This window comes from Pisolithus orientalis (assembly GCF_024613125.1).
Source record: "Pisolithus orientalis strain OTSU chromosome Unknown F5J12scaffold_8, whole genome shotgun sequence".
In the NCBI taxonomy this organism is placed as follows: domain Eukaryota; kingdom Fungi; phylum Basidiomycota; class Agaricomycetes; order Boletales; family Pisolithaceae; genus Pisolithus; species Pisolithus orientalis.
This window is the reverse complement of record NW_026260789.1, coordinates 684,203-712,191: the sequence shown is the minus strand read 5'-3', so window position 1 is coordinate 712,191 and position 27,989 is coordinate 684,203. Positions and strand designations below refer to the sequence as shown.

Sequence of the window (27,989 nt, the reverse complement as noted above, 5' to 3'; positions counted from 1 at the left end):
TCACTGTTCCTTGTCCAAAGATACCATATCCTCCCTGGCTTGCAATACGAATGGATCGAGATAAGCGAGGACTCGTGGGACTGCCATTGCGGCCGCCAGGAGAACAGGGATGAGGAAGCATACGGTCGGCAATTGCGAAGCTGGCAGGACACCCCAATACAGCGGTTCCAGGATGAGAATGAAGTGAACGTTGGGTTCGACCACCTGATCAGACAAGCGTGGATTAGGGCGACCTAACTGAATCTGGGGTGTGGGCACGCCAGTGTCTACGATCCGTATCCGTGCATACTTGGTCCGTGTGATGAGGAACGGAGGCCTCTCCCGAAATGAAGGGGCATTTTCGGCTAGGGTGATCTGCCGCTGGTGCTGACCGGCAAAGAAAGTCGAGACCGCCTCTGGCGAATAAAGTTCTATCAAGAAGTCCGCGGGAGTCTAGGGTGAGGAAAGACGAGTGACCACCATAGTCCACCAGCACCAGCACGAATGGCAAAAAAAAGTCTCATGAACTCCGTGTTTGGGAAATCCCTGGGCAAATGACAAGACTTACAGAAGCGGCCCATGAGAGACGAAGGGTGAAGGCACGATAGCTTCTCCAGATCGTGTCGTCTAGGTTTAATCTTACCCAGAGCTCATGAGGGCACGTCGAAGGGCTGGTTGGGGTGATTTCTTTGTCTGCCTCACACACCTCGCGCAAGGGCGTGCCTAAGGGTGCAGGTTGAATCGCCCATCGCCGTTCGTTATGGGAGGAATTAAGTGTTGCCCTAACCGTCCAAAGGGCGGCGAGATCCTTTACTTGTGCCGTAGACAGTCGTCGAGTGGCGACTCACCAATTTCCGACCTGAGGGAGTTCAACGGAACGCTGTAGGTCAGATATGAAGTTGATAATTTCCGTGTTGGCGGCTACTCCATTACAGAGAAATAGCGAGAAGATGCAAGACGCTGCAAAAAAGGGCGACCGTCCGAACATCATGGAAAATACGACAACTGCGGCAATCCCCAACTCATTTAGTTTGACATCGAAAACGCCCATATATTGCATGACCACGGACAAACCACGTAAGTATTTATCATATGTTACGATCTCCAGAACTATACTGATACACGTTGTAGACAGAGACTAGAAGTATACAGTAGGGGATTCCTTAGGTTTCTTTATTAACATGACGAGGGTATTCTCAACCTGCGCAAACGTTCGAGTCTGGGTTGAGTGGATGATGACAGAGCGTTACCTGCTTCAGTAATATCCGATGCGACCAATACCGGACAACATGTTGTCCAGCGTGTGCCTAACAACCTGGAACTTCATAATACCACACCTCTCAGTGCTGGCATAATGCACTGAGAGTGCGGAAGTGTATCCCGCAGGAGCTGAGAGGGCATTTATAGATCTTGTCCTGGTGACGGGGGCTCGCCAAGTGGCGATTAAGATCAAGCAACGCTGCGAAACGGGAGTGGCAAAGCACACATTCGTATGCTTGACCATTCCAAGACCTTTCAGATGCGATATAATCCACGGTGGTGTCATCACCACCGGTGAGAAGACGCGACGGATTGGTAATGACGTTGTTGCGGTCCATCTGACGTACGTATTGGTTCACCTTCTGACGGTTAACCCCGGACTGACAAGAACCGGATTCGAGATGAAGTATCAGAGCAGACTTGGACACGAAAGCCATGTCACATCCGTAGAAGGGACACTTCACGTCCTTCGGTTTGTGAATGCTGGAATTCAAATGCTATGGAACAAAAATCAAGCAACAGCTTCACCAGAACAAAGAAAACTTGCGGAGTTGAGATTATTCTCAGATCGGAAGATACGCCTGCACGAAACGCAGTAGCGATCCTGGTGACTCTGCCTGTTGTGCTCATGTAGTCCGTTTTCGTTCTTGAAGATCCTATTACACGTTTCGCAGTAGCCATGATGGTTGCGATAGTGGTCACTGAGATCAGACCAGCCAGAAAAATGCTCGTTGCAGTATTGGCAGTAATCGTGGTCAGGACTCTGCACCCAGTGTTCTTTGAGACCCCGCCAAGAAGAGAAGTCTATACCACAGTCATCGCAGAGGTAGTGACTCGCGGAGTCGCGAATGTGTTGACGGCAAGCATGGTCTGAGGAGAAATCACGATCGCAGCGATCGCAGTAGCTCATTTCTGAAGATCTGAGGACTGGTGACACGGTGGTCTACGTTGAAGGCGTGTAATACGGACGCGTCTCTGCTTTATACCCCCGGCCCTGAGTACTGAATTCTGGACTCCGACGCGCCAGTCACTCGTTTCACGTGAAATCGGTTCACGTAAGCACTGATTATCATGGTCCAGCGAACGATGTGGGGGCATTGCATCCATGTTGTTCAGGCACCTAATGTACACACATACAAGTTTGTGGGCAGGTATAGTTTCCGCTGCCACCATCCACGAAGCATTGGAGAAATGGAGGAAAGCAATAAAGGGACCACTCAAGAGGTCTACGCGCCGTAGATCCCTCTGCCGACTCCAACCAGCAGTTTTAAAGCCCGATCCTCCCTGGCATTGCACGATTCGCTTTCGATGTGCTGGAATAGAGCCCCAAACGTGCCAAATTGCTTTGTACAAGAACGATCGGGGCATCGATAAATTCCGTCTTCGTAATCGGGGCTTCTAAAACGATGCATCAGGTCACATAGATATTTGAAAGATGTCCATGACGCACTCCGTTACAAGGGGAGGACGGTTGCAGCGATAACGGGTGTCCGCTTCTCGGTGGGCTTTGGACCTCAAGTGCTATCAACGATGGAAAATCAACCAGTGACCGAGGAATGATAGCAGATGAGATACTCACATTTCTAAGGTCGTTCTCGGTTTGAAAATGGCGCCCACATTTCTTGCAGCAGTAGTGGCAACTTTTGTTATGATCATCGAGTCCACGTTGGCCCTTCAGTACCTTGTCGCACCAGCCGCAATAGGCATGACCGTTTGCCGTGCGATAATGATGGATGAGTTCATCTTCATCGTCAAAGTGGGTATCACAATCGGCGCAGTAATGATGGCAAGAGCTGCCTTTGTAATGTTGGATGAGGTCGCTCTCGTGCAAATAATCTTTATCACAATCCTCGCAGATGTTGTGCGAGCGGGAGTCGCGGATATGCTGCAAGTACGCCGACTGATGCGGGAAACCGCGTTCACAGCGTTCACAATCTACCATCTTGTCTCGAGTGGACAACCACTGTAACAGATGGCGCGGTAGTGATCGATGTCACTGTAATCCAGCAGCCAATCGATTACTCAGTGAGACGATGGTAGATTGAACGCAGATTCAGAAGTACTTCTGAGTACTTGACCGCTGTGATAAGTGTCACTGAAATCCAGTGACCAATCAATCATTACACACCGGGATGACGGTGGAAGGAGTACTTGCACTAATGCGGTGATGCTTGTGGTCTCAATATAGGAGTGTCCAGGGTCTAACACGCGTTGTGTCACGTGACCACGTGTACCTACACAAGCCAGTCGTAACTTCTAACACGTTCAACGATGTACTCGACGTCAGCGCAAAAAGCCAAGAGGCGCACCCACACGCGTCCAGAATTGACAGATGAACAAAAACAAGAGATTAAAGAGGCATTCGAACTCTTCGACACCGACAAGGATGGGTCGTTGGACTACCACGAGCTCAAGGTCGCGATGCGCGCTTTGGGCTTTGACATGAAGAAGGCGGAGGTCCTGAAGATACTTAGGGACCACGACAAGAGTGGGCATGGCCTCATAGACTTTGAGGATTTCGCCAAAATAAGTTGAGTCCTCGTTTCGTTCCAACTCGAGTACTAGCATGCCGCCTGGTGGCAGCTGCCTGCACGCACATAAATAGCAAGCACTCCACGCAGTGTTTCATTAGCCTGTGTCAGCGGACAGTTTTACGGAAGGCTCTTCTCACCCGAATCTGGTATAGAGAGTCGCTGCTGACCGTGCATTCCAGTGAGCGAGCGGATACTCGCCAGAGATCCGATGGATGAAATTCGTCGGGCTTTTCAATTATTCGACGACGATAACACAGGAAAGATCAGCCTACGGAATCTCAGAAGAGTGGCGAAGGAGATTGGTGACCGATTGGAAGACGACGAGCTGTAGGTGTCATCAATCTTCACTTTTTTGGGGTGGCAAGATCCAGCTAGGCGCAGCACTTTAACCCAATGCCCTGTTTCCGTCTACATTGCTGTGCGGTCTCGTCTTCCATTGCAGCGCCCCAATTTATTCACCGCTATTTCCCAAAATAAAAAGACTTGATATTTTCTGTGTTCCAAATTTGCTAACCTCCGGCTTCCATTTCCTAGGCAAGCAATGATAGACGAATTCGACCTCGACCAGGATGGCGAGATCAATGAACAGGAGTTCTTCGCCATAATGACCGATGATGCATAATACGCTGCTCGTTTCAAATCTCTGATTCCGTGTTACGATGGACCGCCGTTGGGCGAAATCGCAACTGTCACTGTCAGATTCCCCTGGAGCTATCCTTAATACGAATTCCTGTACCTCACAAGTCCTTTCTTATCACACTACGGTATGGGAGGGCACTTTTGGCCGCTCATAGACATCTTATTGTCTCCGCGCACAGTAGCTGTATTTCTCATTTGGATCCATTGTAATGTAATCATAATCGTACGGCGAGTACTCCGCCGGAATGATCTTTCTTTTTCTTGATTTTTCTCCCCAAGCAAAAAACCAGTGTCACTGTGGAAGAGTCCCAAATGAACGCGCATGCGAAATCACGTTCAAACGATCGATGTGACACATTGATGGCTCTGCCGTGCGTGGGCGACGGTTTCCATCGGACCATGCCACGTCTTTTGTGAAAGGGGGACCATTTCAAACCATCCACTCGCCTGCTACATGAAACACAGTTCCACGAAATTCTGGCCTTAGACAAAAATTGCCACCCATAAATTCCTGCAAGAACTTTTCTTAGTTTACAAACATAACGTACGTAGGCTACATACACCAACATGATGATAGAATATAATCATTGGTCCCAGCGAGGAAAAAGGGTCCATCTCCGTGGTTGTGTATGTGTATATGAACGATGCAGAATAATGATACAAATCCAAACCGTCCTCATCTGAACGGCAATAAGATAATACACGGCACGTCGTGAAAGGGCACGTAAGGCTCGTAGGCTTCTGGGCATCCACCAGAACGGCATACGCCAACAGGCGCACGGGGTAATAATGACGAGAAGGAGGGAGGAAATGGCGGAAGCGAAGTCATGGCGTTATGAACGTTGCGTTGACCAAAAACCGAGAGATCCCGATACAAAGTCCCATAAACCACAAAATGGAGTCAAATGCCACCATAGAGCATGAGCGTATGAGCGCGAAGGCTCATTGATGCGTGGGAAGAACAGACGTTGGTAGACGTGGGCATAACTAGGCGAGAAAACGGAAACTGAACGCTGGAGAATGCTGGGGATAGAACGGAACCGGAAACATAAGGCAAATTAATGGTCTGGATCGTGGAGAGTGACCGTCGACAGATGAGATTGACAGAGGAACATGTCGCATATTGAGAGAAGAGGAGAGAACGTGTTAATTCAACCAAAGAGGTCGTTCCTTGCCTTGTAAAGTCCGACTGCCGTCAGGGCGGTCGCGAGCTGGGAAACTCCTCGGACTAGGCTCGCAAACTACGAGGGGGCTTTAAACCTCGTCGGCCTTCATGTGATCAAGGAGCTTCGGGGAGTCTTTGTGTACTTTCGTATGTTGACCGAGATTATCATGACGACTGAATTCCTTGCCGCATCCAGGAAAAGGACATCTGTGCGCTGCGGCACCGGTGAGCACACTGCGCCCGAGTGGAATAAAGTCGTGACGTACGCTTCTCATGGGTGTGGATACTTCTGATATGTCTCTTGAGGTGCTCACCCCTCGCAAAACACTTCCCACACCCGCTGACGTCACAAAGATAGATGCGAGCGCTCAGTCCCGCATCTCGTTGACCCCGTGCACAGTTGCTGATGGTCTGGACAGTCGGAACCCGACGACCCCTCGACTTCTTCGTGAGATTTGGAATAGGGACGGGAATAGGGAGGGTGCGGGCGTTTTTCTTCGACTTCCCGGATGGCCCTGGACATAAGTCTGATGCAGATATGAGAGGAGATTTAGAGGCACGTTTCACAGAACCGTCGTCACCGTAAGGCTGGTATCGCGCCGAATTCCTGCCTGCCGAGGATCGAGCACGTAAGCCCCTCGTGTTCCTTGGCGTAGTACGTCGCCGTGGCACAAAATCACCGTCCTCATCGTCCTCATCCTGTTCATCCCCCAGATCCAACTTATAGTCGTCAGTACCACCATGAACAGAACAATCTTCGACACCTTCCGCATCTTCATCATCCTCGCTAGCCGTCCCATTGCTCGCCGCCGTCTCCCTGCTCGGATGACTGGTGCAACGCACAACCCCCTCAACCCTCGCGGTGTGAAAATGACCCGTACTACACCCATCATTCACATCCTCCTCGTGGAGGTTAAACGGCATTTCGTCCGGCTCTCCTTCGGCATCGTCGTCCATGTTCGGTAATCCTGTGAAGCCCGTCACCGGGGACACTTCGGCGGGCCGAACCGTCCGCTGCTCCTGCAAGCTCTGTATATTCACTCTCAGCGCCTGCCGCTCGTGTTGCTCGTGTTCCTGTTCGTGGCACGTACGCTCGCAGTTGCTGACGAGTGAACCTCCATAATACGCTGAGTGGCGAGGAATGGGGGCGGACAATATAGGCATGGCTGCGATCGCACTTTGCGCGACAGAGCTCTGCATATACGGCATCGATGGCAGTGCAATGGACTCGCTAGGCGGTGAGGCTACCGACCCTGCATAATATACGTTCGTTGTAGACATGTCAGGAATGGAATTATGCGTACCTGGTTCATAGGAAGCGCCAAGCACACCCATGGGATGACTCGAGCTGACTGTGTCCCCTCCTCGATCGTACAAGTCCGGAAAGCCCGACTCGGTTTCCCGTTTGACAGTGCGATGATGTTGAGTAGACATGTAGTCAGCAAGAGCTGTCGTGTGGGATTGCGGCACAGGTGCGGTGATGGAGTGTTGGGGCGATGGAGCTGTATGGGGATAAACAAGGTCCGTCTTCTCGAGATCTGGTGCAAACGGCTGCGCAGGAGAACACGCAGGACCTGTTGCAGATTGCAGGGAAGGGGGAGCCGCGAGAGGCGAAGAATAATTATTTTCACTTCGCGGGTTCTGCTGCCCTTGTGGAAATAGCGGCTGAAATCGTTTGGCCAGTGGGGACCACGAGTATTTCATGGCAACGGACATGTTCATGGGAAGCAATCCCGCGACAGGTTGCTTGTAGATATCAGGATTCTCGGCTGCATAGGTCGAAAGCGGATACGCGCAAGGGCCATTTCCGTACTGGTAGCCAGACGCAGTGATGTCGTCGGATGGTAAGTAAGAGCACCAATCGTCGTTCCCGCTGACGATCTGAGCGTGCCCGTCGTAGTCCATGTCGACAAGAGGCTCTGGAAGGGGGCTTTCATTCGCCGAGGAGGCAGCGGACAAGGGAGATTCAGCGGAAGACGCAGAGACTGCAGAGGAATAAGGGCTACAACCCAAATTTGCCTTCTGATATGGGCTAAATGACTTCACAGAGTGAGCAACTGGAAAAAATCGTCCCAAGTCTGATCCTGGCGTCGAGTCTGAACGAAACTGTGTAGATGTGGAGTAGGGTGAGCCAGTCATTCCTGCGGAGCCCAGAGACCGACTTGGGACGTTGTAGTGGTGACGCGAACCAGGTGGATGACAGGATGTGAGGGAGGAAGATAATGAAGAGTAGCGATTCAAGTCCGACATCCGTATTTTAAAGGAATTTAGGCACACACACACACAGCCAAGTCAAATCAGAGAGTGTAGGGATTGAGTTGCGGGCAACGTGCGCCTGTCCGGAGCGGTCTACGGAAATATGCAATTGATAAAATGTTGGAAATTTGGGGTCATACAAAGCAGAAACAGACGAAAAGCGTACTATTAGTAGTGGTCGCCTGGATGTGATCGGGGTGGCTGTGGCCTTAATAATAATTGCAATCGGGGGGTGAAACGACAAGGACGCGGCTCCCTGCGATAGTGGCCAACCCGGACAGAGATAAACTAGCAGTTTCGGAAATTGGAATTGTTTTTTGGCGGATGCTCAGTCGTATTCAAGGCACAGCTAAGCAAGCGCGAAGAACGGAGAGACCTGGAAAGCTTGGCGGGGGGGGAGGAGAACAATCGCTGGGGGGGATTAATTGCAGCAGGCGGCGGTGATAACGACCGCGGTTACGGGCCACCCTCGTCGAGGAGGAAAGCTTTGGGGAAATAGGTGTGCGGGCTGTTCGGATCTCAGCAGAAAGACCTGGCAGGAACGGCACCGCCGAACGAAACGAGGCCCAGGGGGGGAAGCTGGGAGAAGACGCAGAAGAGTCAGCAGCGAACTAGTGTAACGCTGAATCGTATTTCTTTCTTGCCTGTATATACTTGTTGATGCGGTGATTCTGTAACTTACACGGGCCCAGTTTCGGTGTAACTTTTCCTTAAAGGTTCTTCTCAGCGCCTGGTGCTCCCGATATGTTTCTGTGAAGCCCGGTTCTGCAGGGCAGCGTCGGTGATCCACACACGAGGTCCCCGACGTCGAAGGTTACCGTATCTGTAGGAATGGGTGGTCCGCGCCGCTATCATCCCATATTCAAGTACTCCAAAACTAAGGTTTGTCCGCTTTCTAGTATCGTGTCATGGTGCATTACGTGGGGATGTGTGTGCCCAAATCTAAAGTTTGCCTCATCTCCGATCGTTGGTTGATCTCGACGACTGAACGTTATCATTTCTTCGTAACTTAGCGGCAGACCAAGGCGCCCTGCTTACTGTTGGAGTCCACTGCGGGGTCCCTGCAGATCCAAAGTTCATCTCATCGCTCACTTCCGAACTATCACTCATGATCCAGTCCCGGTGGCCGTTGGTCCATCGATGCGCGGCGCGTTGTTATCCTTGTCCGCGTCTGATCGTTTTCAATGTCCTCATTAATCTGACCCCATGGCCCATCAGTCTGACTTTTTGTTCCCGCTCCTACATTCCACTACATTACCGTCTTACGAGACGTGTTGCTTGTGCATTCTACACAGGTCTTCCATCCTACGCATGTCAGCCCAACAACGTAAGCTAACCGAGTACCATATTCCAGTATATTCCCAGGTCTAGTCATTCATTTGCTGTTATTGGAAGGTTGCCACGGAACCCTTCCCTTCTGCCTATTTCGTCTTGGTCAAAATTGGCGGTCATGCTCGTCTCAATATTATCAACTTCTCGATATCACCCCGGATACTCTTCTGTCTCACCATCATCTTGTCTCTTACCGGACGGGGTAATCATATATGGGGAGTCTGGATCAATTTGTGCATATTCACCGTCACTTACTCTATTGTCTTCCTACTGGTCGCACATCACGGAATGAACTCATAATTGAAATCATTTTCAGCGTACACAGGGTCCCTCCACTTATTCTCTGCTTTGCCGAGTGCTACCGATCGTGAGCCCAATTTTAACTATTCTATTTTCTATTCAACAGCCCTTACACAGTCCGTGCCTATGAATGCTCCATGCCCGCATGCACATGATCATCGGCTCGTTGACCAGGGTATTTCGTCTAGCCGGGAGCGAGCTGCTGGACGTAAGTCTCCCCCCACAAGCACACACACCCCGATATGGACAATCTCATCCGTGGGACGAATCAATTGGACGAACGTCCTCATATCTATATGTGGCCGGGAAGTTGGTTGTTGCCCCCTTGACCAAGTCACCTCTAAACTTGTCAAACTTCGATGACAGAGGCTGACCCAGTCCGCACAAGCCCCACATCCTATGCACCACTAGTTGTGAATTGTCCTACATGGGTTTAAGAACTAAACTGAGTCATAGCATCAAGGCCTTTTGATGCCGCCCAGAAGGAACCTCGCCATGTTCGCGTTCATAGCGCTTATAAGTAGTCTACTGACGGCAATCATAGATGGAACGTGCGGCGAACGAAACCACCGACCGCATCGCGAACATTCATGAGCGAACACAAATTCTTTGCGGGCATGTGGCTACCACGGGTATGCCGTGCGTAGTGACTGATTGAAGGGTGAGATTCTCAACAACCCTGGCCCGTCCAACGAGAGTTTGGAGATAAGTAAGTTACCAGGCGAGTCCAGAACCAGAAAATTGACAGACATTATTCTCCCACGAGGGTTTACCATATACCCAGATGTATAGTCACGTCTTACAGGTCGTTCATTAAGCCATCCAGAAGTTGCCACTAGATTCCAGATCATAAGTAACGCGCAACATGCCTGGTATACCTACAGACCGGCTTGGATGTGCTATAGGCGAGGTGAGATTCCCGCAGGCACCACCGGATAAAACCGTTCATTTGGCAACCTTACGCGTACGTATGGAGTGCAGGGTGGCCTGCGTGGAATCCCTGGCAAGCTGCACCAGATCCACTCTCCACCGGAATCTTTATCGCGATCTGAGAGATAGACTGCGGATGGTTTAGCTAGGTATGCCTTCTGCAGAATTAGTCGTAGCGGGTATCCACCACATTGTGATGGGAACGGAGAAACGAGATAGCCCAAGCTGACCGGCATCAATATAGATAACGCAGACTGCTTGCCATCCCGAGGGTGTTCTCTGTGGAAAGACTACCAGTGTTCTGGAGGGGGCACTTAATAGCTTACCAGGCCATGAAACGGTTATGTCCCTCCCTGACGACAACCGGACGACGGCGTGACGGAGACGATGCGCAGTTGCGAGCTGATATTGCTCGTCTGTGCTGGTCGAACAGTCAGGGGCTGGAAATGAAGTGGTCTCCAACGTCGTTTCTGTCCCCGATGAAAACGATGCTTTCTTCTTCCGTCTTCCAGTGAAGATGTCCAAAGATACGGAAGGTTTGGATGAAGAACAGGAATATGCAACTCTGTGAAAGACGACTACGAACGTCACACACAAAACAACAACTACATGAATCGTTGGGAATGGTCTGTCAGGAAGAGCGGGGATCATATGGAAGGCAAGAAGAAGCCACAGCTCATTTAAGGGAAGGTACGGAGTGTGGAGCTGTAGAGCGCTAGGATAGAACAAGGCTACAAAAGGTGAGGGGCGCTCAGCCCAGCACATGAGAGATAGAGTGCATGTATAGTGTATATTCACGACCTACTCGGCACGGCGGCCACCTGTGAAACGGTGCGAAGTGGTAGAAAGGGTGCCGCAGCCACGGTTCTTCTTGTCCAAAACGACTAGGTGCGGGCTGTCATGCGCTCGAAACTGCCGGGCGAGAGCCAGTACCGGTACTGCAGGAGAGCAGAGGATCCCTATCGTGGTAAATCGGGCGTTCGTTGCCTCTTAAAGATGGTAATCGAGTACGTACGGGAAAGACTACTAGCCTGTTGCCTCGCAAGTTCTGGCAAAGGCACTCCCCTGCAACTCCATGTCGAGGGGGGAGTGCTGGGTGCGCGATGGTTGGTAGAGAGGGGTTAACAGCGAAGAGAGGTGGGTGCCGGGTTCGTGCCGAGGATGTGATGGACCTGCGGAGTTGAATATGTGGTCCCTGCCGGACCTCCGACACGTGGCAGGTACTGTTGATCTTGTTTTTTTCCCTGTCTCGTTGCAGGGTGGACAGGGGCTCCGACAATCAACTCATCTGTTCAGCCCGCCCTCGACGGCAGCCACTCTCAGCAAACAACCGTCCTCGTCGCCGTTGGCAGCGCTCAGGCTTATCGGCCCACACTCTTTTCCTTATTCCCCACAAAGGTTTGTTGTTTTGTCTACTTTGTCGGGTTCCCCTTGTTCTGATGGCCCGTCATCAGGCTCTGTAAAAAAAACCATGGACCACCCTCAAGAACACGCCAATTCCCCCAACGGGGCGTCGTTGATCGTGCAAGCGCCCGACTCGACCTTCATTGACCTAAATACGCCGCAGAAAACGGTTTGTCTCCGTTTTTCCTTTTCTTCCCGTACCCCCTACTGACTAGGGCAAACGCCGAACCCTCGGGTAACGGGTCTTTGCCCCTCTTCAGGCTGACCCGATGTCTTCAACACCGGACTCCGCTGGCAGTGCTCGAAGAATAACACGCTCCCAAACGACCGGTCGTCCGACAATACGCTGGGGAAAGTACAGCAAAGACGACGACCCTGACGCAGACCCGCAGAAAGGAGCTACTTCTCTCAAACGCAGCTTCGACGCCAGCGCCGTGGACGAAGATACAGACATAGATGGCGAACAAGACCCGCCATACATGCCTTCCAAGATGCTCAAAGTGGAACCCACGCTTTTACTATCGGCCTCGTCGTCCGCCACCGCCATCGAAGACCCTGACCCTTCCCACCTGCAAACACGAACGATGACCCCTCGTGCTCCCTCTGTAGGCGAATACACATTCCTCGACGCATCTTCGAGCTCGTTTACTTCAGAACGTCGCGGCCCCCGCATACGCACCGCGCCCCCTGTGCCCGTCCCGAATTTAACAAAGAAAAGTCGTGGACGCCGAGTGCCCACCGCAGAAGACGCCGCCGCTGTCGAGGGGGATACTGACGGTAAGAAGAATAGGGTCTATGTATGCAAGGTGGAAGATTGTGGCAAATGCTTCAGTCGTGGCGAACACTTGAAAAGGCATATCAGGTCCATCCACACTCATGAAAAACGTGGGTCTATGCTTCTGCGTCACAGTATTTCTAATGTTACTAACACTATTTTTTGTTTTGGCTACTAGCATTCAAGTGCACTCACCCCTCCTGCGATAAGCGCTTCAACCGCAACGACAACCTTCTGCAACACTTGCGTGTGCACAAAGGCGACAATTCCTCTCAGACTTCAGTGGACTCTAACGCTGCAGCTCAAGCCGAGCAGTCAGCATCTGCTGATAGTCCCTCGGCTACCGGAAACTCCCAGCGTACCACCGGAAGGACCGGCACAACGCGTCGCGCCTCTCGACCAGTGCGCAAGACCAAGTCTGCTGCGTCCACGCCACCAATTCCCGCTGCCCGCTTGGCTGCTGCGCGGGTCTCTGAACGAAGTCTCCCAGTGCCCCTACCACGTACCTATTCCCTGCCGCCGTTGCCGTCGTTGGGCCCATCTTACCATACCCCCTCTGTAGCCGGGTTCATGAACAACACTAACATTGCTGTGTCATCCCTTCGCACCGCAATTGACGAGAGTGAGGGAGAACCGGAGACTGAGGATACCGACGCGGAGACGCGCGGTAGTCATGGCATCCAGACCTTGTACAGCTTTGCTCGGGACCTTCCCAAAGACACTTTCCGCGGGTCGGTATATTCTGGGACTGAGCCCGATCAGGTGGAATCGCGGAGCAACAATGTCGGCGAGGACAGCAATGTCCGTGAGCAAGATGCTGAGCAGGCTTCACATGACAATGTCTCCTCAGCCAGGTCGGAGCCTGTGTCTAGCCCGTATTATCCCGAGGCGAACGCGTCTCGCGCTCCCACCGAGGAAGCCGCCGGTCTTCCTGCCGCAGTGTCTTCCGCTACTTCTCCGCTTCCTTCCGCTGTATCTGCCTAACCACGAGGCGACGGTTGATTGGCCGTCCCAATGGGCGGCCCGAGTTGTGTTGAACACCGTTCTTCTAATGCTAGTAAGAATCCCGACATTCCCATCGTCCTACTGATATCTCCCGATTACTAACGGATGTGATTCGGCTCTCAATTTTATCCCACCTTTCCCCCTATGTGCTATTTTGTCTAGTTCACAAACTTGATCGTCGTTCCCGCTTTTCTCTTTCTCTCTCTCTTTTTGTCTGGTTAGTCTGCCCCTTTCGATCAGAGCTATCTCACCGTACTCGTAAGTCTCCCACATGTTAATTGCAGGAACGACGTTTGTTGGATGCCTGTGCTTCCATCGGTCTTGGTTGAAATGTTCTGCGATACCTGGATGTTGTAGTTGTCGAGTCCTGGACCCCGCCTCGGAATCGTATTTAAGAAAATGAATAGACTCTCTGCGGAAACAGGTTTTTAATCAGGTTCGGGGATAGTCGGGTTAGTAATAATAGTTGTGCTATATGTCGAGGGAAGCCAAAGTTAATAATACCTTTGACTATAGTAGCTAAGTGTTCTTGTTTCCAAGCGTTGTCCCAACTCGATTCACAAACTTATCACCATGGTAATCCTGACAATGCAGATAATATTCAGATCGGATTCGAGTGTGGTTATAGACTATGATATTGAGTCACATCGTATTAATATCGATGATCCTCTCGACTTCAGTTGTGCTTTTCAGAATAGTAACATCAGATTATATTCGGCATGCTCGCTATGATGACTGCTTCAAGAATGCTTTCCTGCCCCTGGCACCCCCCGAAAAAAAGTGTCCCACCTGTGTGCTTACTCGCACTCACCTCCTTTGCGAGTACTTGGTGTTTGTACTGTGGTACAGTACTATGTATTCCCAGAGACAACTGAGCGGCAGCACGCAGCCTGGATTGCAGTCCTCGATGAGTCAAGAGGGTGTGACACGCAGGCGTCCTCATGTACTGCAGACCCAAATGACGCCCTTGGGGCGTTCCCAACATGGCCTCGGACCACAGAGAAACACAAGTGGCAGCGTGCAGCCTGGATTGCAGTCCTTGATGAGTCAAGAGGGTGTCGCACACAGGCGTTCTCATGTACCACAGACCCAAATGATGCCCTCGGGGCATTCCCAACATGGCCTTCCATCTATACACAGTAGACTCGATGATCCATTCGCATCCAGGCCTGCTGCTCAACGAAGGGACCACGATGGTCCATCGGTCAGTACAAATCGCACCTTTATTTATACTCCACTCACTTCATGCTTTGATTAAAGCTCTTTTCGCCAGAATTTTCCTTCCCACATCAGCTCCATGACATGATGGATCCCACAAGTCCCATCGATTCACTTGTTCCACAAGAGGGGTCATCTTACGACTATCAGGGAAGGGGTCAGTCAAACCAACCGCTCGAATTTACTTACCATAGCAGCGAGGGCACCCGTAACAATATGTCCTTCTCATATGCCAGTGCATCTTCTCATGGTCAGTCAGTTGGTCAAGGGCGAAGTGAAGCTCCTTTGGAAGATCGTCAGAGTACTCTGTACTCAGCATCCTGCTCCCAAAGTGCATCTTACCTGATGGAAGAGTCTGATTATGATCACACGAGCAACCAGAGTCTACATATGATGGTTGCCCAGCTAACAGCCAATCTGAAACATCTCAGTGAAGCGAACACTAACCTGGAGGACGAACTTACCAATATCAGAGAAGAGAACAAGTCCATCATCTCTCGTCTTAATGATGTCAAGGAGGTCCTTGCAGAGCTTCGAAGCAAAGTCATAGGTCACAAAGGGGCAACAAAGACATGTTCAAACAATCATGTAGCTCTCAAGGTATGTATCAGCGCTCCATTCTTGCAATTGTATGTCAGTACTCACTTGGCACCATTAATTTTGAGTCCATTCTCCAACCGTTGTTCTGCCAGTTGTGCGGAATTGACTGTGATGGTAAAAAGCAGAATCGTGTTGCGGCCCTCACCGCTATCAGGCCACTTGACAACAAACAAGCCTTCGAGGTGACAAATGAAGGCGTACAGATTTGGCACCCACACTGGCTTGGCAACGTCGATGACAAGGTGAATGCTAGATTTATCAGAGAAGTTGCCGAGTGTGCCTTTAATAATGAAAAGGTATTCTTTGTAGTGATCGGGATTAATCATGCGTGCTCACCTGTGACCAACAGAGTCAGAGGGAACTCAGACAATAAGGGCATGTGACATCTTTTATTATTTTCCTGGCCAGCGTTAAGTCCCTCTCGAATTTGGGCCCATCTTTCCTGAATAATGATGAGTACATGACAACAGAAATGACAAAGTTTACTTACACACAACAGTTGCATACTCACAGTATCAAACGTCTCCAATCCAGCAAAACTGTCCAGGGTAAAAGTACGCCTAATGGAGGGGCCAGAAACTTGCACGGGAAGAGACGAGACTGGTATTTCCGAAGTAATCTTCTAGAAAGAGTTGTTAATACCGAGAAAAAGAATGGTTCATGAGTCACGACTTACCTTGGCAGCCGCAGTTGGGGTCCCCTCCACACTTTTGGGCTCAGTTTCACTATTATCAATGGCAGGGATGAGAGGTGCGATAGGCAGGGCAGTACCACCCTCAGGGTTTGTCTGGCCTTTGTCAGCAGGCAAGAGGTGGTCTGGAATACATCCGAACGATCCTTGCATGGCAGGAAGTGGCTCGACGTTGACGAGTAGAGGATTCTATGTAATACCATCAGCAAGGATATGAATTACGCGATGACTTACTGAGACGGCTGAAACATGGGCATCTGCAGACCCCAACTTAACCCCACCAGTACCAACGTTAGCACCGAAGTCGACAACACATGCTTGAGTTGCACAAAAGGTATCATTGCCAAGTTCTGGTGACATCATTGTTAGGGAGATTTCTATGGTCTGGTGTATGGCCATGAGTGGAAGACACATGAACAATAATTAGCCACATGTACCACAGGGCCTTGGGAGTTTGGCTCGAAAGAGAGCATAACATTTTGGATGCTGGTTGGGACATGAAGTCGAAGGATGTGTGGCCTACGTTTGATGACTGTCAGGGGACCAACAAACTCGATTTCGTCAGCTTGTGAGGTTGGAACCATCTGGTTAGCATCGATATGGAACTTTTGGAGGTGAGTAGATAGGCTGGAGGACTCGAGTACCACATACCTTGGGTTGGTTCATGGTGTACATGGCGAACCGGTGAACTTGGAGACCAAGGAAAATTTTCGCAAAGTCCATTATTTTTTCTGAGGGGTGCAAGGGTGGCAAGAGCCACTCTTCCGATGGTATTATAGTTGGACTATGGCCGATGGAGTCGAGCATAGTCGGGGTGGCGAAAATGCACGTACGAGAGGTCAGGCTATTGGTGTATTGCCTATATTCGGATCTTGCCTACGTCGGATTATTTGGATATGTTACTCAAAAATCGTTGAGTCAGACTTTACTCAGACTAATAGCTATATCTTACAAAAAAAAATCAAGGTCGGATTATCTACATTTGGAGAATCTGGTTATGCCCCCTGCTAAAATTTCGTTTCCGCAGTGACTGCTCCTACAGTATGAAAATCCTTCCAGCACTGCATTGTCAATTAGTATTGCCTGTTTCTACAGGAAAGTCCCAAAAGATAAGTGTTTCTACTCCATTGGCACCCGATCGCAACACAAAGTATACAATACATGACAACACTGCCTACCCAACGATTCACGCCCATTTGAGGACGTCTGACTCAGAGGGACCTTGCGGCACATCTGATGCGGCCAGATTGCATTGGTGGAACGCGCGGACTTGGTCAGGCTTGAAAGCTCCAACGACGGTGTGCAGAATACCGCGATTATGGAAGAGGACGAGATCTCGTTCTTTCCAGTCATGGGGGTATACCAGCTGATGGGGTTACATGAGTGAATGGGCTAACTCAGTCTGGGAAGATGAAGGGATCCGAGGGATTGTAAAGTGGTGATGCATACTCACTTGTGGTGCTATAGCGGGGCGCTGCATCGTGTAGAGAAGAGAGCGAACTTCCTTGAGATCCTTGAGATGAGCCCCATTGGGATAGAGGGCACTGTCTCGATTAGCACCTTCGGGCAAGGGATCGATGATGAGTTCCTGAACACCACAGGGATGAACCTGGAAGTGTAATTCCCCGGTGATCGGGTTCTTCCACAGCTGCAGGTTTCGGTGAGACTTGGGAGGGATGCGGGGAACAGGGACCGATAGTTGGCGTACCATAGAGAAAGTCTTAATCTTGGACTCCTCCCAGGAGGGAAGCTCGTTCACGGGGAGTTCGAGGCCTTCTGTTTCGATACCCAAGCCAGTTGGCATAGCACGGGCCGGAGCCATCCATACGTAAGGATGGGGCGCATACCTTACTTTGGTGCGCACGGCAAGACTCTTGTACTCGCGTGGCAAGATGTCGAACATCGTCTTTCCAGAGACAAAGGCAGTGGTCCCCAGGGGGACGGACAGTTCGTCGCCGGTGCCATCATCATACCTGACGGTCTGCTTTGGCCCGGCTGGTACCTTGATACCATACAGGGTGGTTACACGAGGTGGATTATAGTCATAGAGCGCGGCATCGATGTGCCAACGATAGAAGCGAGTGTATCCTTTCTGCTCGTCCTCTTCGGAAACCCTGGTCTTGTGGAAGGTGGTGTGCGAGGGGTGCTTGAGAGCGGCGCTCTCGAGGCCTTCGTGATTGTATACCATCCCATTTCCTATAAGCTGTACCTGTGGGACCCGGGGAATCGTCTTGAGATCTGGGTGAAGGATGGACCTCTTGGTGGACTGAGTCTTGTTGTTACCGTGGCCGTAAGACTCGGATTCAGGGTCAAACGCCTAGGGAGGAGGAAGCATGTCAGTTCGAAGATGTCCCGTGAGGGTTTTCACGGCGAAAGGAAACCTTGGTCAGAGCATACTGTTGTTCTGGGGTGAGGGTGACGTTCCGGAAAAGGAGAGCGCTGTGCTGGGGAAACAGTTAAGACCTAGTGTGAGTACGATATGGTATAAAGACACCTTGCCTTGTACAGAGCTTCGGAAACCTCAGAGAACTGTTCCGGGGTGAGGTTGCCAGGGTCGACGCCTTTGACTTCACGGCCAAAGTCGACGAACTTGGATGAATCTGCGGAGGGAGGTAGAGGAAGAGAGGCGAGTTCGATTGTCATTGGGGATTAAGGACAACAAGTGAACTAGTGAGAGAGGCTTATCTATGAAACAAGGACGGTCGGTAGGGGTGGGAGACACAGCAATGATCCGGGGGAGTCCACACTTAAACGTCATACAGCTTGCGTACGACCACACGAGGACTGGGGCTTCCCCCGTTAGCGGAAAGACGATTTACAACCATCTTTTTATGTAAAAAGAACAAAACTGTAGTATCGTCGCGGAGAAAATCATCCATTGATGGGACGGAGACTCGATAGTATGTAGGATTAATTGTGGAAGGGTTGTCCGTTCTCGGATATAACACAACTCGGTGCCTTTCCAGCGTGTTGTGCTCCCCACAATTGGCAGACGGTGGTGCTAACTACTTGTCTTCTACCATCTGGCATTCTCTTCGTGGACCCATGGCGGAAAGTCATCCACACAGAAGAATCAAAACTAAAACTGACCAAACCGACACGTCCAAGGTAATTACAGAGCCGTCTCTATTCCGTGACTTAGACCGACGAGATTCAGACGCAGGCCGGTAGCAAAGTCGATGGCGGGTCTCCTTCGCCGAAGCCTTTTGCACTCGCAATCCCAGCCTTGGTTCTCTTGGCTTCCCTTGTAGTGCGTCCTCCCTTCACGCATTCTACGAGTCTCGCTCCTCAAGATGATGTACCCACATTAGGTGTATAGCGTTTCGCACTGGTTCCCATTGCGCTCCTTGCAGAATCTTCTATACTTTCGCGACGAAACCTACCTCAAAGGCGTACGTCCCAATTCCGTGCCAGTGTTCACCGCAGACGAAGCGAGGCGAGATGCCGTGGTGGAGGCGTTCAAGGTAATGCATGTAACTCATCTCGGTCCACTCTCATGTCTCTCATACACGGTGGACAGCATGCGTGGCTGGCGTATGGTATGTCTGTGCTCCCTTCGGAGGTTGCATGACTTAACAGGGGCTAGAACGGGATGCGATGGGCGACGACGAGTACCATCCAATCTCGCAGAAGGGTACCAATCTGACTGCAGCTGGTGGTATCGGGTACACCGTCATCGATTCAATAGATGCAATGCTTATCATGGGACTCGACGACGAATACGAGCGTGCAAGAGCGTGGATACGGGACAAACTCTCCTTCGACAGGAACGCATCTTTCAGCACTTTCGAGGTAAGTACCCGTCAGGCGGCGGATTCGTCAAAAAGATTACATGCGTGTATCATCAGACGACGATTCGTGTCATGGGTGGTTTGTTGTCTACCTACTATCTGTCCGGAGGAGATACTCTTTTCCTAGAGAAAGCACAGCAAATTGCCGATCGCTTGCTTCCAGCCTTCGACACCCCGTCTGGTTTACCGCTGCCTATGGTAAACTTGCATCTTCTAGAAGGTGTACCCGACCGCGATACTGGAGATTTTGTTAGTACTGCAGAGGCATCTACCCTGCAGCTTGAATTTCGCTATCTTGCATACCTTACCGACGAAGACATCTATTGGGATAAAGTCGAGAAGGTACGCCGTTGCAACGAAAGGCAGAGAAACCGTGCCCATGTTAATGGATCAGGTAATGGTCGTTCTGAAAGCTGCAACGCTTCCTCATGGTCTGGCTCCCATATTCATCGAGTACGTGTGGCTTCGAAATTGTGCGTTCAGATAGGTGTGATGGACTCATCTGCGGAAAGCATCGAAACTGGTATCTATGGACTCTCCCCGATACGCCTTGGTTCTCGAGGGGACTCCTACTATGAGTATTTGCTGTTGGCCTCCTAATATTTTCCCATGGCAACTTATGCTAACCACTTTCGCAGTAAGCAATATTTACAAACGGTAAGTCTGCCAACAGCCGTACCTCCATGTCACTGATGCACACGGCCTTCCCAGAACCAGACGGAAGACATCTATCGCCAAGTGAGTGCCCGAATGAGTCAATAGGACAACGTCACACACCTCTCACACCTTCACAGATGTATGACGAGGCGATGACCGGTATCCATATGTATCTCGCTCAGCGCAGTGTCCCGGGTAATTTGCTCAACACGGCCGAGCTCATACCTGATAGAGCGAAGAACGGCAAAACGTGGGTGACTCATTCGTGCTTTGCAGAACCTTATCAGACAGATATTCCCTCATTTGCACACTGCAGAGGCTGGCGCTTGCTTCCAAAACAAGATCACTTGGTGTGCTTTCTGGGTGGTTCACTCATGCTAGGCGCAACTACCTCCGGAGCTGTGGTTGACCATGTGTCTGTGCCTCCGTTGCCAAATGAGTTATCTCCTCAAGGGAAGCGAGACTGGTTCACTGGCGTGGAGCTTATCAAGACTTGCCTAGCGACGCACAACACTCAAACGTAAGTGCATCTATGCTAACGTAGATGTCTGTTCAACGGTTTCTAGAAAACTTCCCCCTGAAATCGCGTATTTCCGCCTTCGAAGTCAGAAGGACAAAAATTCAGGGAAGAAATTGCCACCGGACTGGTACATCAAAGGTTCACCGTTAGTGTGAGCTATATTGTTTCGCGACCATCTTATGCATGCACACCGTAGCCCCGGGAAGCCTCCGCCGCTTGACGCGCGGTATATCTTGCGGTATGTTCAGCGATATCTGATAACACGTCATACTTGTACAGTATCTCGCATTTTAGCCCAGAAACAGTCGAGTCACTTTTTATCGCGTTCCGTTTAACTGGCGATACGTGGTACCGTGACCAAGGCTGGGCGATTTTCCAAGCAATAGAGAAGCACTGTCGCATTCCGACCGGCGGGTACGCTAGCATAAAGAACGTCGACCAGGTGCCAGTTGAACACGAGGACAAGATGGAGACATTTATGATGGTATGTTTCCCAAGATTGAACTATTTTCTGAGAGGAATATGCTGATGTTCGCTGATGCTGCAGAGCGAAACGCTAAAATATCTCTATCTCTTGTTCTCTGATGCTAGTGTTCTTCCGCTAAGTGGTGAGTGATTTCGATGGTGATATCCCGTGTTTATGACTGATTCTGATGGTGTATTCTAGAATACGTCTTTAACACCGAGGTAAGCCGGCCGTCGGCATGTAACAGTCTAAGTTCTTCTCATCCGCATTCATAGGCTCATCCTCTACCGATATTCTCTCCAATCGCGGACTCTAGTAGTCTTCTTTAATCTCCCGGACGGCATCTGCAATCTTGTAGCCTTACAACGCCATTGATCAGTCGCACATTCCAGAATTTGGTTTCGTAACTTCTCGGTCTACACACTTCCGCGCTCGTATTCATATTCTCGTGTTCGGTGGACTTCGACCTCTTAACGTGTCCCAACGATCAATGCATTACTTGGTTCATTACAATCAATCTCTCACTGGCTTCGTGTTTCTATGCATCATGAAGTCGTCATTGGATGCCGACTACGACCTCAACTCTGCGGCACGCTCATAGGCGTCGTAGCACTATTACTGTATAGCCCAGACATCCGTAACTGGAAAGTAGCGCCTTGTCACCTTGTTTACGTCAGGATATTTGGTCACTGCAACCATGAACATGACGAAAAATGACCGAACGAATTTCCAGTTGCAATTTCCTCATGATCCTTCATCACACATTATATCACCCAGTTAGTTCAGGAAGTATATATTAAATTTCAGAGAAAACATGGTAAATAGTTTAGCATTTCGTAGGTCAACGCAAGTACAGACTGTCCATGATCATCGATTCATCCTTCGTACCGGTGTACGCGTAACGGCACGGCAGTGCCCTGTTCTCCAACTATCCTGGGCCTACGTAACAATCCTCTGCCAAGCTCCACTTGCGTATCGGGTCCGTCTCTCATTTCAAACACGAAGTTCTTCACCAGCACTGACATAACCGCCTTGAGAGTGAAACCAATCAGTGATCGTTGATAGTCTCAGAGCAGCGAAGAAAGAACACCTTAAACTCAGCCACCGCAAAGCCCTTACCAAGGCAAGTCCGCGGGCCATCGACAAATGTCAATAAATGGCGGTATGCCTGAATGTCATTTGCCTTCCTTGGGATCCCATCTTCTTCCAGCCAACGCTCTGGACGGAAAACTTTTGCATCTTTTCCCCATATTTCGACAGATCTATTGATACAAGAGACAGGTATGCCGATTCGAGTGCCACGTGCGACGGAGATGCTACTGGCGGTTTCGCCAGACCGAGTAACAACGGGCTCAGAGAGAGGGATAACATCATCCTCCGCCGCCTTGGAGGGTGACCTCAGATTAAAGGAGGAACACGTATTCACTTGTTAGTCAGTGACGCACCACACGAACAAAATCTGTTAGGGGCGGATGCATTCTCAGGGTTTCGTGCACCACAGCGTCGAGGTAGGGTAAACCACTTTGTTGCTGGTCATACGTCGGTTCTTCACCGAAAGCTAAGAGTTCCTGTCGCAGCTTGTTTTGTATGTCGGGGTTTCCCGCCAGTTCAAGCAATGCCCATGTCATGGTGACTGCGAAATTGATTAGCCCATAATGACGCATAATAAGCTGAGAAATTATTTACTAGACGTTGTTTCATACCCAGCGACAAGGAGGACCTTCGTCTACAAGGGGAAGAAGTTAGGTTGTATGCCCAGTGGTAAGAGTTTCGTTTACTCACTTGCGCCAACACCTCTTCACGAGTCAAATGAATGGAAGAGTCCGAATCGTTGGCTTTTACTTTGCGTACATCGCTTGTAAGGGCAAGCTCAAGTAGCAATCACGAAACGTACCCAACACTCCAATGATTGACCTATCCTCCCTCCCGTCAAGAACTCCCTCCTCCTCCTCCTTCCTTATCCTTGCTAGCAATTCTGTCGGGATATCTTCCATAGTTCTTTGCACCTCGCGAAGCAGCTTAGTCCTCGATGTTGGGATAAAAGACAACAGAGGGATCACTTGTGAGAGAAGGAGGAGGCCAACATCTACGGCTGATCGTTTGGAGAACGATCCGAATGTATCGAAAAGTTCAGTTATTGAGGATCGTTTGCCGTCAAGAGAACCGAAATCATGAGAGAACCCCGCAAGCCCGATGGTATCAAGTCTGGACGATCAGTCAGATTAGATTGAGTAACCGTACAACGAAGTTGGTTCACGAAATATGGTTCATCCTTGGATTAAAATTCCTCAGCTTTGTGTAATCGTAACGTGGAAAATTCAGCGCACCAGCTTTGAACCTCGATAACAGTGCTGTCGCCATCGCTGGCGTCAATCATGGCTTCCCACGCAGCTTTCGCCTGAAATGTAGATCTCAGGCTCGGAGATCGTAGAGGAGCCCAGGCTTACTTTGTGAGCAGAATTGTAAAAGATAGCGGTGAAGTGCCTTATTGCTGCCTGGCTGAACGCAGGGGTCAACGACTTGCGTTGCCTGAAGACGGAAAAATATCAGTATATAATTCCTGCCTGCAATTTGACTGTGCCTACCTTTTGTGGTCTTCACCTTGCGACCACAGTATCCCTCGTCCGAACTGTATGGTACTGTGAAAGGGACTACTAGAGACCGAGTATTGTACATACATGGCGCTGAAGGAAAAATCTAGCCGATTCAGTTTGAACGTATGTCGACGTTTCCCTGGCATAGTAGTGTGCAAGTGCTCTAGGGTCTGTTAACATGATCTTCGTCCCGCCAAGGGTAGTCGGGACCCCAAAGGCTACACCGTATTCCTTGGCCCATGCCTCGTATATGGCACCGGCATCTGGTGATTCGAAGATCCGCTTAGATGAGCCATATATCAGGTCGGCCCTGGGTGGCCCGCGAAGCTTGGTGGTCTTGAAGGACCTCCGGGCAGCTGTCAGGGCACCACGAAGTGCCCAAATAGCAGCGGTGACTGCAACGACGTCGAGCAACCTGACTGAGTGAATCACCGCCAGCGGGTTAACGCGTACGGTTGCGAGTAAACCAGCTGGGTCCATGATTGCGTGGACAACGAACGATAAGTAGGAGAGGATAAATAGGATACAATGCATTGGAACTGCGGATTGGATGCCGGATTACAGGCTCGCACCCAACGGACCACAAGATTCGTCATCCGGAAGATCGATCAGTGATTAGTCCTCTCTAATCTTGTCAGAACCCAGAAATGGCCGTGGTGGCCCCTGGCTTCGTATCCTTCCCTTGCCGAGCTTGCTACGCAAACGCAAGGCGCTGTAAGTATGTAATTTACTTTTCAGTCTACACACCTCCGTGCTCATATTCATGTTCTCGTGTTCGGTCGACTTGGACCTCTTTACGTGTCCCAATGATCAATGCATTGCTTGATTTCGTTACGATCTCTCGTTGGCTTCGTGCTTCTAAGCATCATGTCGTGCTTCTAAGCATCATGAAGTCATCATGGGATGCTGACTATGACCACAACTCCGCGGCACGCTCGTACATATGCATCCGACTAGCGCTACTGTACAGTCCAGGCACGTTGTTTACGTCACAATATCTGGTCACGCAACCATGAGCGTGACGAAAAATGACCAGACGAGTTTCCAGTTGCAGATTCTTGTTGATTTCCTCATGATCCTTCATCACACATTTTATCACCCAGTTAGCTCACCATGAGTGGTGCTTTAGTGCCTACGATACATCAGAAGTTCGGGAGGAAGCACATATTAGATTTCAGAGGGAAAACAGATAGTACATAGTTTAGCATTTCGTAGGCCAACGCAAATACAGACCGTCCATGATCATCGATTCATCCTTCGTACCGGCGTACGCGCAACGGCACGGCAGTACCCTGTTCTCCAACTATCCTGGGCCTAGGCAATAATCCTCTGCCAAGCTCCACCTGCGTATCGGGTCCGTCTCTCATTTCAAACACGAAGTTCTTCACCAGCACTGACATAACCGCCTTGAGAGTGAAACCAATCAGTGATCGTTGATAGTCTCAGAGCAGTGAAGAAGGCGCACCTTAAACTCACCCACCGCAAAGCCCTTGCCAAGGCAAGTCCGCGGGCCATCGACAAATGTCATTAAATGTCGGTATGCCTGAATGTCATTTGCCTTCCTTGGGATCCCATCTTCTTCCAGCCAACGCTCTGGGCGGAAAACTTTTGCATCTTCTCCCCATATTTCGACAGATCTATTGATACAAGAGACAGGTATGCCGATTCGAGTGCCACGTGCGACGGAGATGCTATTGACGGTTTCGCCAGACTGAGTGACGACGGGCTCTGAGAGAGGGATAACATCATCCTCCGCCGCCTGGGATGGTGGTTTCAGATTAATGGGGAACACGTATTCACTTGTTAGTCAGTGACGCACCACACGAACAAAATCTGTCAGGGGCGGATGCACTCTCAGGGTTTCGTGCACCACAGCATCGAGGTAGGGTAAACCACTTTGTTGCTGGTCATACGTCGGTTCTTCACCGAAAGCTAAGAGTTCTTGTCGCAGTTTGCTTTGTATGTCGGGGTTCCCCGCCAGTTCAAGCAATGCCCATGTCATGGTGACTGTGAAATTGATTAGTCCGTAATGACGCGTAATAAGCTGAGAAATTGTTTACTAGACGTCGTTTCATACCCAGCAATTAGGAGGACCTTCATCTACAAGGAGAAGAAATTAGGTTGCATGCCCAGTGGTAAGAGTTTTGTTCACTCACTTGCGCCAACACCTCTTCACGAGTCAAATGAATGGAAGAGTCCGAATCGTTGGCTTTTACTTTGCGTACACCGCTTGTAAGGACAATCTCAAGTAGCAATCACGAAACATACCCAACACCCCAATGATTGACCTATCCTCTTTCCCGTCAAGAACTCCTTCCTCCTTCTCTTTCCTTGTCCTTGCTAGCAACTCTGTCGATATATCCTCCATAGTTCTTTGCATCTCACGAAGCAGTTTAGTCCTCGATGTCGGGATAAAAGACAACAGAGGGATCACTTGTGAGAGGAGGAGGAGGCCGACATTTACTGCTGATCGTTTGGAGGACGATCCGAACGTATCGAAAATCTCAGTTACTGAGGCTGGTTTGCCGTCAAGAGAACCGAAATCATGAGAGAACCCTGCAAACCCGATGGTATCAAGTCTGGGAAGATCGGTTAGATTGGATTGAGTAACCACAGAACGAAGCTGACTCACGAAATGTGGTTCATCCTTGGATTAAAATTTTCTCAGTGTTGTGTGACCGCAATGTGGACAAATTCAGCATACCAGTTCTGGACCTCGATAACAGTGCTGTCGCCATCACTAGCGTCAATCATGGCTTCCCACGCGGCTTTCGCCTGAAACGTAGATCTTAGTCTCGAAGATCGTAGGGAAGCACAGGCTTACTTTGTGAGCAGAATTGTAAAAGATAGGGGTAAGGTGCCTTATTGCAGCTTGGCTGAACGCAGGGGTCAACGACTTGCGTTGCCTGAAGACGGAAAAATATCAGTATATAATTCCTGCCTGCAATTTGACTGTGCCTACCTTTTGTGGTCTTCACCTTGTGACCACAGTATCCCTCGTCCAAACTGTATAGTACTATGAAAGGGCCAATGATTAGAAACTGAATATTTTACATACGTTGCGCTGAAGGAAAAATCTAGCCGATTCAGTTAGAACGTATGTCCACGTTTCCCTGGCATAGTAGTGTGCAAGTGCTCTTGGGTCGGTTAACATGATCTTCGTCCCGCCAAGGGTAGTCGGGACCTCGAAGGCTACGCCGTACTCCTTAGCCCATGCCTCATATATGGCACCGGCATCTGGTGCTTCAAAGATTCGCTTAGATGCGCCATATATCAGGTCGGCCCTGGGTGGCCCGCGAAGCTTGGTAGTCTTGAAGGACCTCCGGGCAGCTGTCAGGGCACCACGAAGTGCCCAAATAGCAGCGGTGACTGCAACGACGTCGAGCAAAGTGGCTGAGCGAGTCACCGCCAGCAGGTTATCGCGTACGGTTGAGAGTAAAGCAGCTGGATCCATTTGGACAACAAACGTCAAGAAAGGGGAGGTTAAATAGTATACAATGCACTGGAACTGCGGATTGGATGCCGGATTACAGGCTCACTCCCAACGGACCACAAGTTTCGTCATCCGCAAATCGATCAACTAATCTTGTCAGAACCCAGAAATGGCCGTGGTGGCCCCTGGCCTTGTATCCTTTCCTTGCCGAGCTTGCTACGCAAACGCAAGGCGCCGTAAGTAGTACATACGTGTACCCTCGGCTTGATGCGACAGCCAGGGTCCCGTCGGTCGACGTCCAACGGAATGGTAAGAATTGGGGTACTGAGTCATATGCAGGACCGTCATGCTGTGCTCAGCTTCCCATCTCCGAGGACTAGAAAGAGGCTGTCGCTGACGGCAGGTATGTTGTTCACTAAGCATGGTATCCAATTGACTCC

General features: G+C 50.3%; 12 protein-coding genes across 12 annotated transcripts; 4 read left to right on the top strand and 8 right to left on the bottom strand.

The window, feature by feature from the left end:
• Positions 1–967, bottom strand: F5J12DRAFT_717709 (uncharacterized protein; the record flags this gene model as incomplete). The annotated part of the gene is made up of 3 exons (XM_051741079.1): positions 1–432; positions 548–761; positions 828–967. 3 exons carry the CDS (start codon positions 965–967, stop codon positions 1–3), a joined length of 786 nt encoding a protein of 261 aa, XP_051601845.1.
• Positions 968–1,319: 352 nt separating this feature from the next.
• Positions 1,320–2,149, bottom strand: F5J12DRAFT_904782 (uncharacterized protein; the record flags this gene model as incomplete). Its single annotated transcript, XM_051748576.1, has 2 exons — positions 1,320–1,736; positions 1,787–2,149. The coding sequence occupies 2 exons, from the start codon at positions 2,147–2,149 to the stop codon at positions 1,320–1,322; spliced, it is 780 nt and encodes a 259-aa protein (XP_051601844.1).
• A 177-nt stretch (positions 2,150–2,326) lies between these two features.
• On the bottom strand, positions 2,327–3,312 carry F5J12DRAFT_819496 (uncharacterized protein). Its single transcript, XM_051745236.1, has 3 exons — positions 2,819–3,312; positions 2,690–2,760; positions 2,327–2,637 (listed from the first exon to the last, which is right to left on the bottom strand). The coding sequence occupies exons 1-3, from the start codon at positions 3,179–3,181 to the stop codon at positions 2,466–2,468; spliced, it is 606 nt and encodes a 201-aa protein (XP_051601843.1). The 5' UTR covers positions 3,182–3,312; the 3' UTR covers positions 2,327–2,465.
• An 82-nt stretch (positions 3,313–3,394) lies between these two features.
• Positions 3,395–4,395, top strand: F5J12DRAFT_766496 (Ca2+-binding EF-hand protein; the record flags this gene model as incomplete). Its single annotated transcript, XM_051742191.1, has 3 exons — positions 3,395–3,769; positions 3,953–4,100; positions 4,308–4,395. The coding sequence occupies exons 1-3, from the start codon at positions 3,511–3,513 to the stop codon at positions 4,393–4,395; spliced, it is 495 nt and encodes a 164-aa protein (XP_051601842.1). The 5' UTR covers positions 3,395–3,510.
• Positions 4,396–5,690: 1,295 nt separating this feature from the next.
• On the bottom strand, positions 5,691–6,087 carry F5J12DRAFT_690978 (uncharacterized protein; the record flags this gene model as incomplete). Its single annotated transcript, XM_051740382.1, has 2 exons — positions 5,691–5,791; positions 5,844–6,087. Coding segments are annotated over 2 exons (345 nt in total), but the record flags the coding sequence as incomplete, so codon positions are not given.
• Positions 6,088–8,472: 2,385 nt separating this feature from the next.
• On the top strand, positions 8,473–9,778 carry F5J12DRAFT_544673 (uncharacterized protein). Its single transcript, XM_051739990.1, has 5 exons — positions 8,473–8,780; positions 8,847–8,996; positions 9,052–9,160; positions 9,229–9,532; positions 9,583–9,778. The coding sequence occupies exons 1-4, from the start codon at positions 8,665–8,667 to the stop codon at positions 9,463–9,465; spliced, it is 612 nt and encodes a 203-aa protein (XP_051601840.1). The 5' UTR covers positions 8,473–8,664; the 3' UTR covers positions 9,466–9,532; positions 9,583–9,778.
• Positions 9,779–10,230: 452 nt separating this feature from the next.
• F5J12DRAFT_544626 (uncharacterized protein) lies at positions 10,231–11,444 on the bottom strand. The gene has a single exon (XM_051739989.1). It carries the CDS (start codon positions 11,158–11,160, stop codon positions 10,537–10,539), a length of 624 nt encoding a protein of 207 aa, XP_051601839.1. The 5' UTR covers positions 11,161–11,444; the 3' UTR covers positions 10,231–10,536.
• An 846-nt stretch (positions 11,445–12,290) lies between these two features.
• On the top strand, positions 12,291–12,832 carry F5J12DRAFT_718305 (uncharacterized protein; the record flags this gene model as incomplete). The annotated part of the gene is made up of 2 exons (XM_051741106.1): positions 12,291–12,684; positions 12,753–12,832. Coding segments are annotated over 2 exons (474 nt in total), but the record flags the coding sequence as incomplete, so codon positions are not given.
• Positions 12,833–17,016: 4,184 nt separating this feature from the next.
• F5J12DRAFT_819459 (Clavaminate synthase-like protein) lies at positions 17,017–19,124 on the bottom strand. The gene is made up of 5 exons (XM_051745235.1): positions 18,588–19,124; positions 18,470–18,532; positions 17,797–18,405; positions 17,542–17,736; positions 17,017–17,454 (listed from the first exon to the last, which is right to left on the bottom strand). Exons 1-5 carry the CDS (start codon positions 18,729–18,731, stop codon positions 17,275–17,277), a joined length of 1,191 nt encoding a protein of 396 aa, XP_051601837.1. The 5' UTR covers positions 18,732–19,124; the 3' UTR covers positions 17,017–17,274.
• F5J12DRAFT_543909 (glycoside hydrolase family 47 protein) lies at positions 18,958–21,957 on the top strand. Its single transcript, XM_051739984.1, has 19 exons — positions 18,958–18,988; positions 19,055–19,196; positions 19,246–19,338; positions 19,400–19,552; positions 19,609–19,627; positions 19,675–19,880; positions 19,937–20,221; positions 20,274–20,332; positions 20,392–20,466; positions 20,518–20,536; positions 20,591–20,617; positions 20,674–20,786; positions 20,853–21,056; positions 21,103–21,201; positions 21,253–21,294; positions 21,351–21,540; positions 21,604–21,664; positions 21,724–21,743; positions 21,798–21,957. The coding sequence occupies exons 2-19, from the start codon at positions 19,134–19,136 to the stop codon at positions 21,849–21,851; spliced, it is 1,782 nt and encodes a 593-aa protein (XP_051601836.1). The 5' UTR covers positions 18,958–18,988; positions 19,055–19,133; the 3' UTR covers positions 21,852–21,957.
• A 440-nt stretch (positions 21,958–22,397) lies between these two features.
• On the bottom strand, positions 22,398–24,596 carry F5J12DRAFT_717963 (cytochrome P450; the record flags this gene model as incomplete). The annotated part of the gene is made up of 10 exons (XM_051741094.1): positions 22,398–22,553; positions 22,613–22,906; positions 22,968–23,155; positions 23,209–23,248; positions 23,305–23,363; positions 23,417–23,727; positions 23,832–23,920; positions 23,970–24,051; positions 24,108–24,151; positions 24,201–24,596. 10 exons carry the CDS (start codon positions 24,594–24,596, stop codon positions 22,398–22,400), a joined length of 1,659 nt encoding a protein of 552 aa, XP_051601835.1.
• Positions 24,597–25,299: 703 nt separating this feature from the next.
• Positions 25,300–27,693, bottom strand: F5J12DRAFT_544080 (cytochrome P450). The gene is made up of 11 exons (XM_051739987.1): positions 27,175–27,693; positions 27,079–27,122; positions 26,941–27,022; positions 26,821–26,891; positions 26,749–26,763; positions 26,385–26,695; positions 26,273–26,331; positions 26,177–26,216; positions 25,936–26,123; positions 25,582–25,875; positions 25,300–25,522 (listed from the first exon to the last, which is right to left on the bottom strand). The coding sequence occupies exons 1-11, from the start codon at positions 27,568–27,570 to the stop codon at positions 25,367–25,369; spliced, it is 1,656 nt and encodes a 551-aa protein (XP_051601834.1). The 5' UTR covers positions 27,571–27,693; the 3' UTR covers positions 25,300–25,366.
• Between the last annotated feature and the right edge of the window lie 296 nt (positions 27,694–27,989).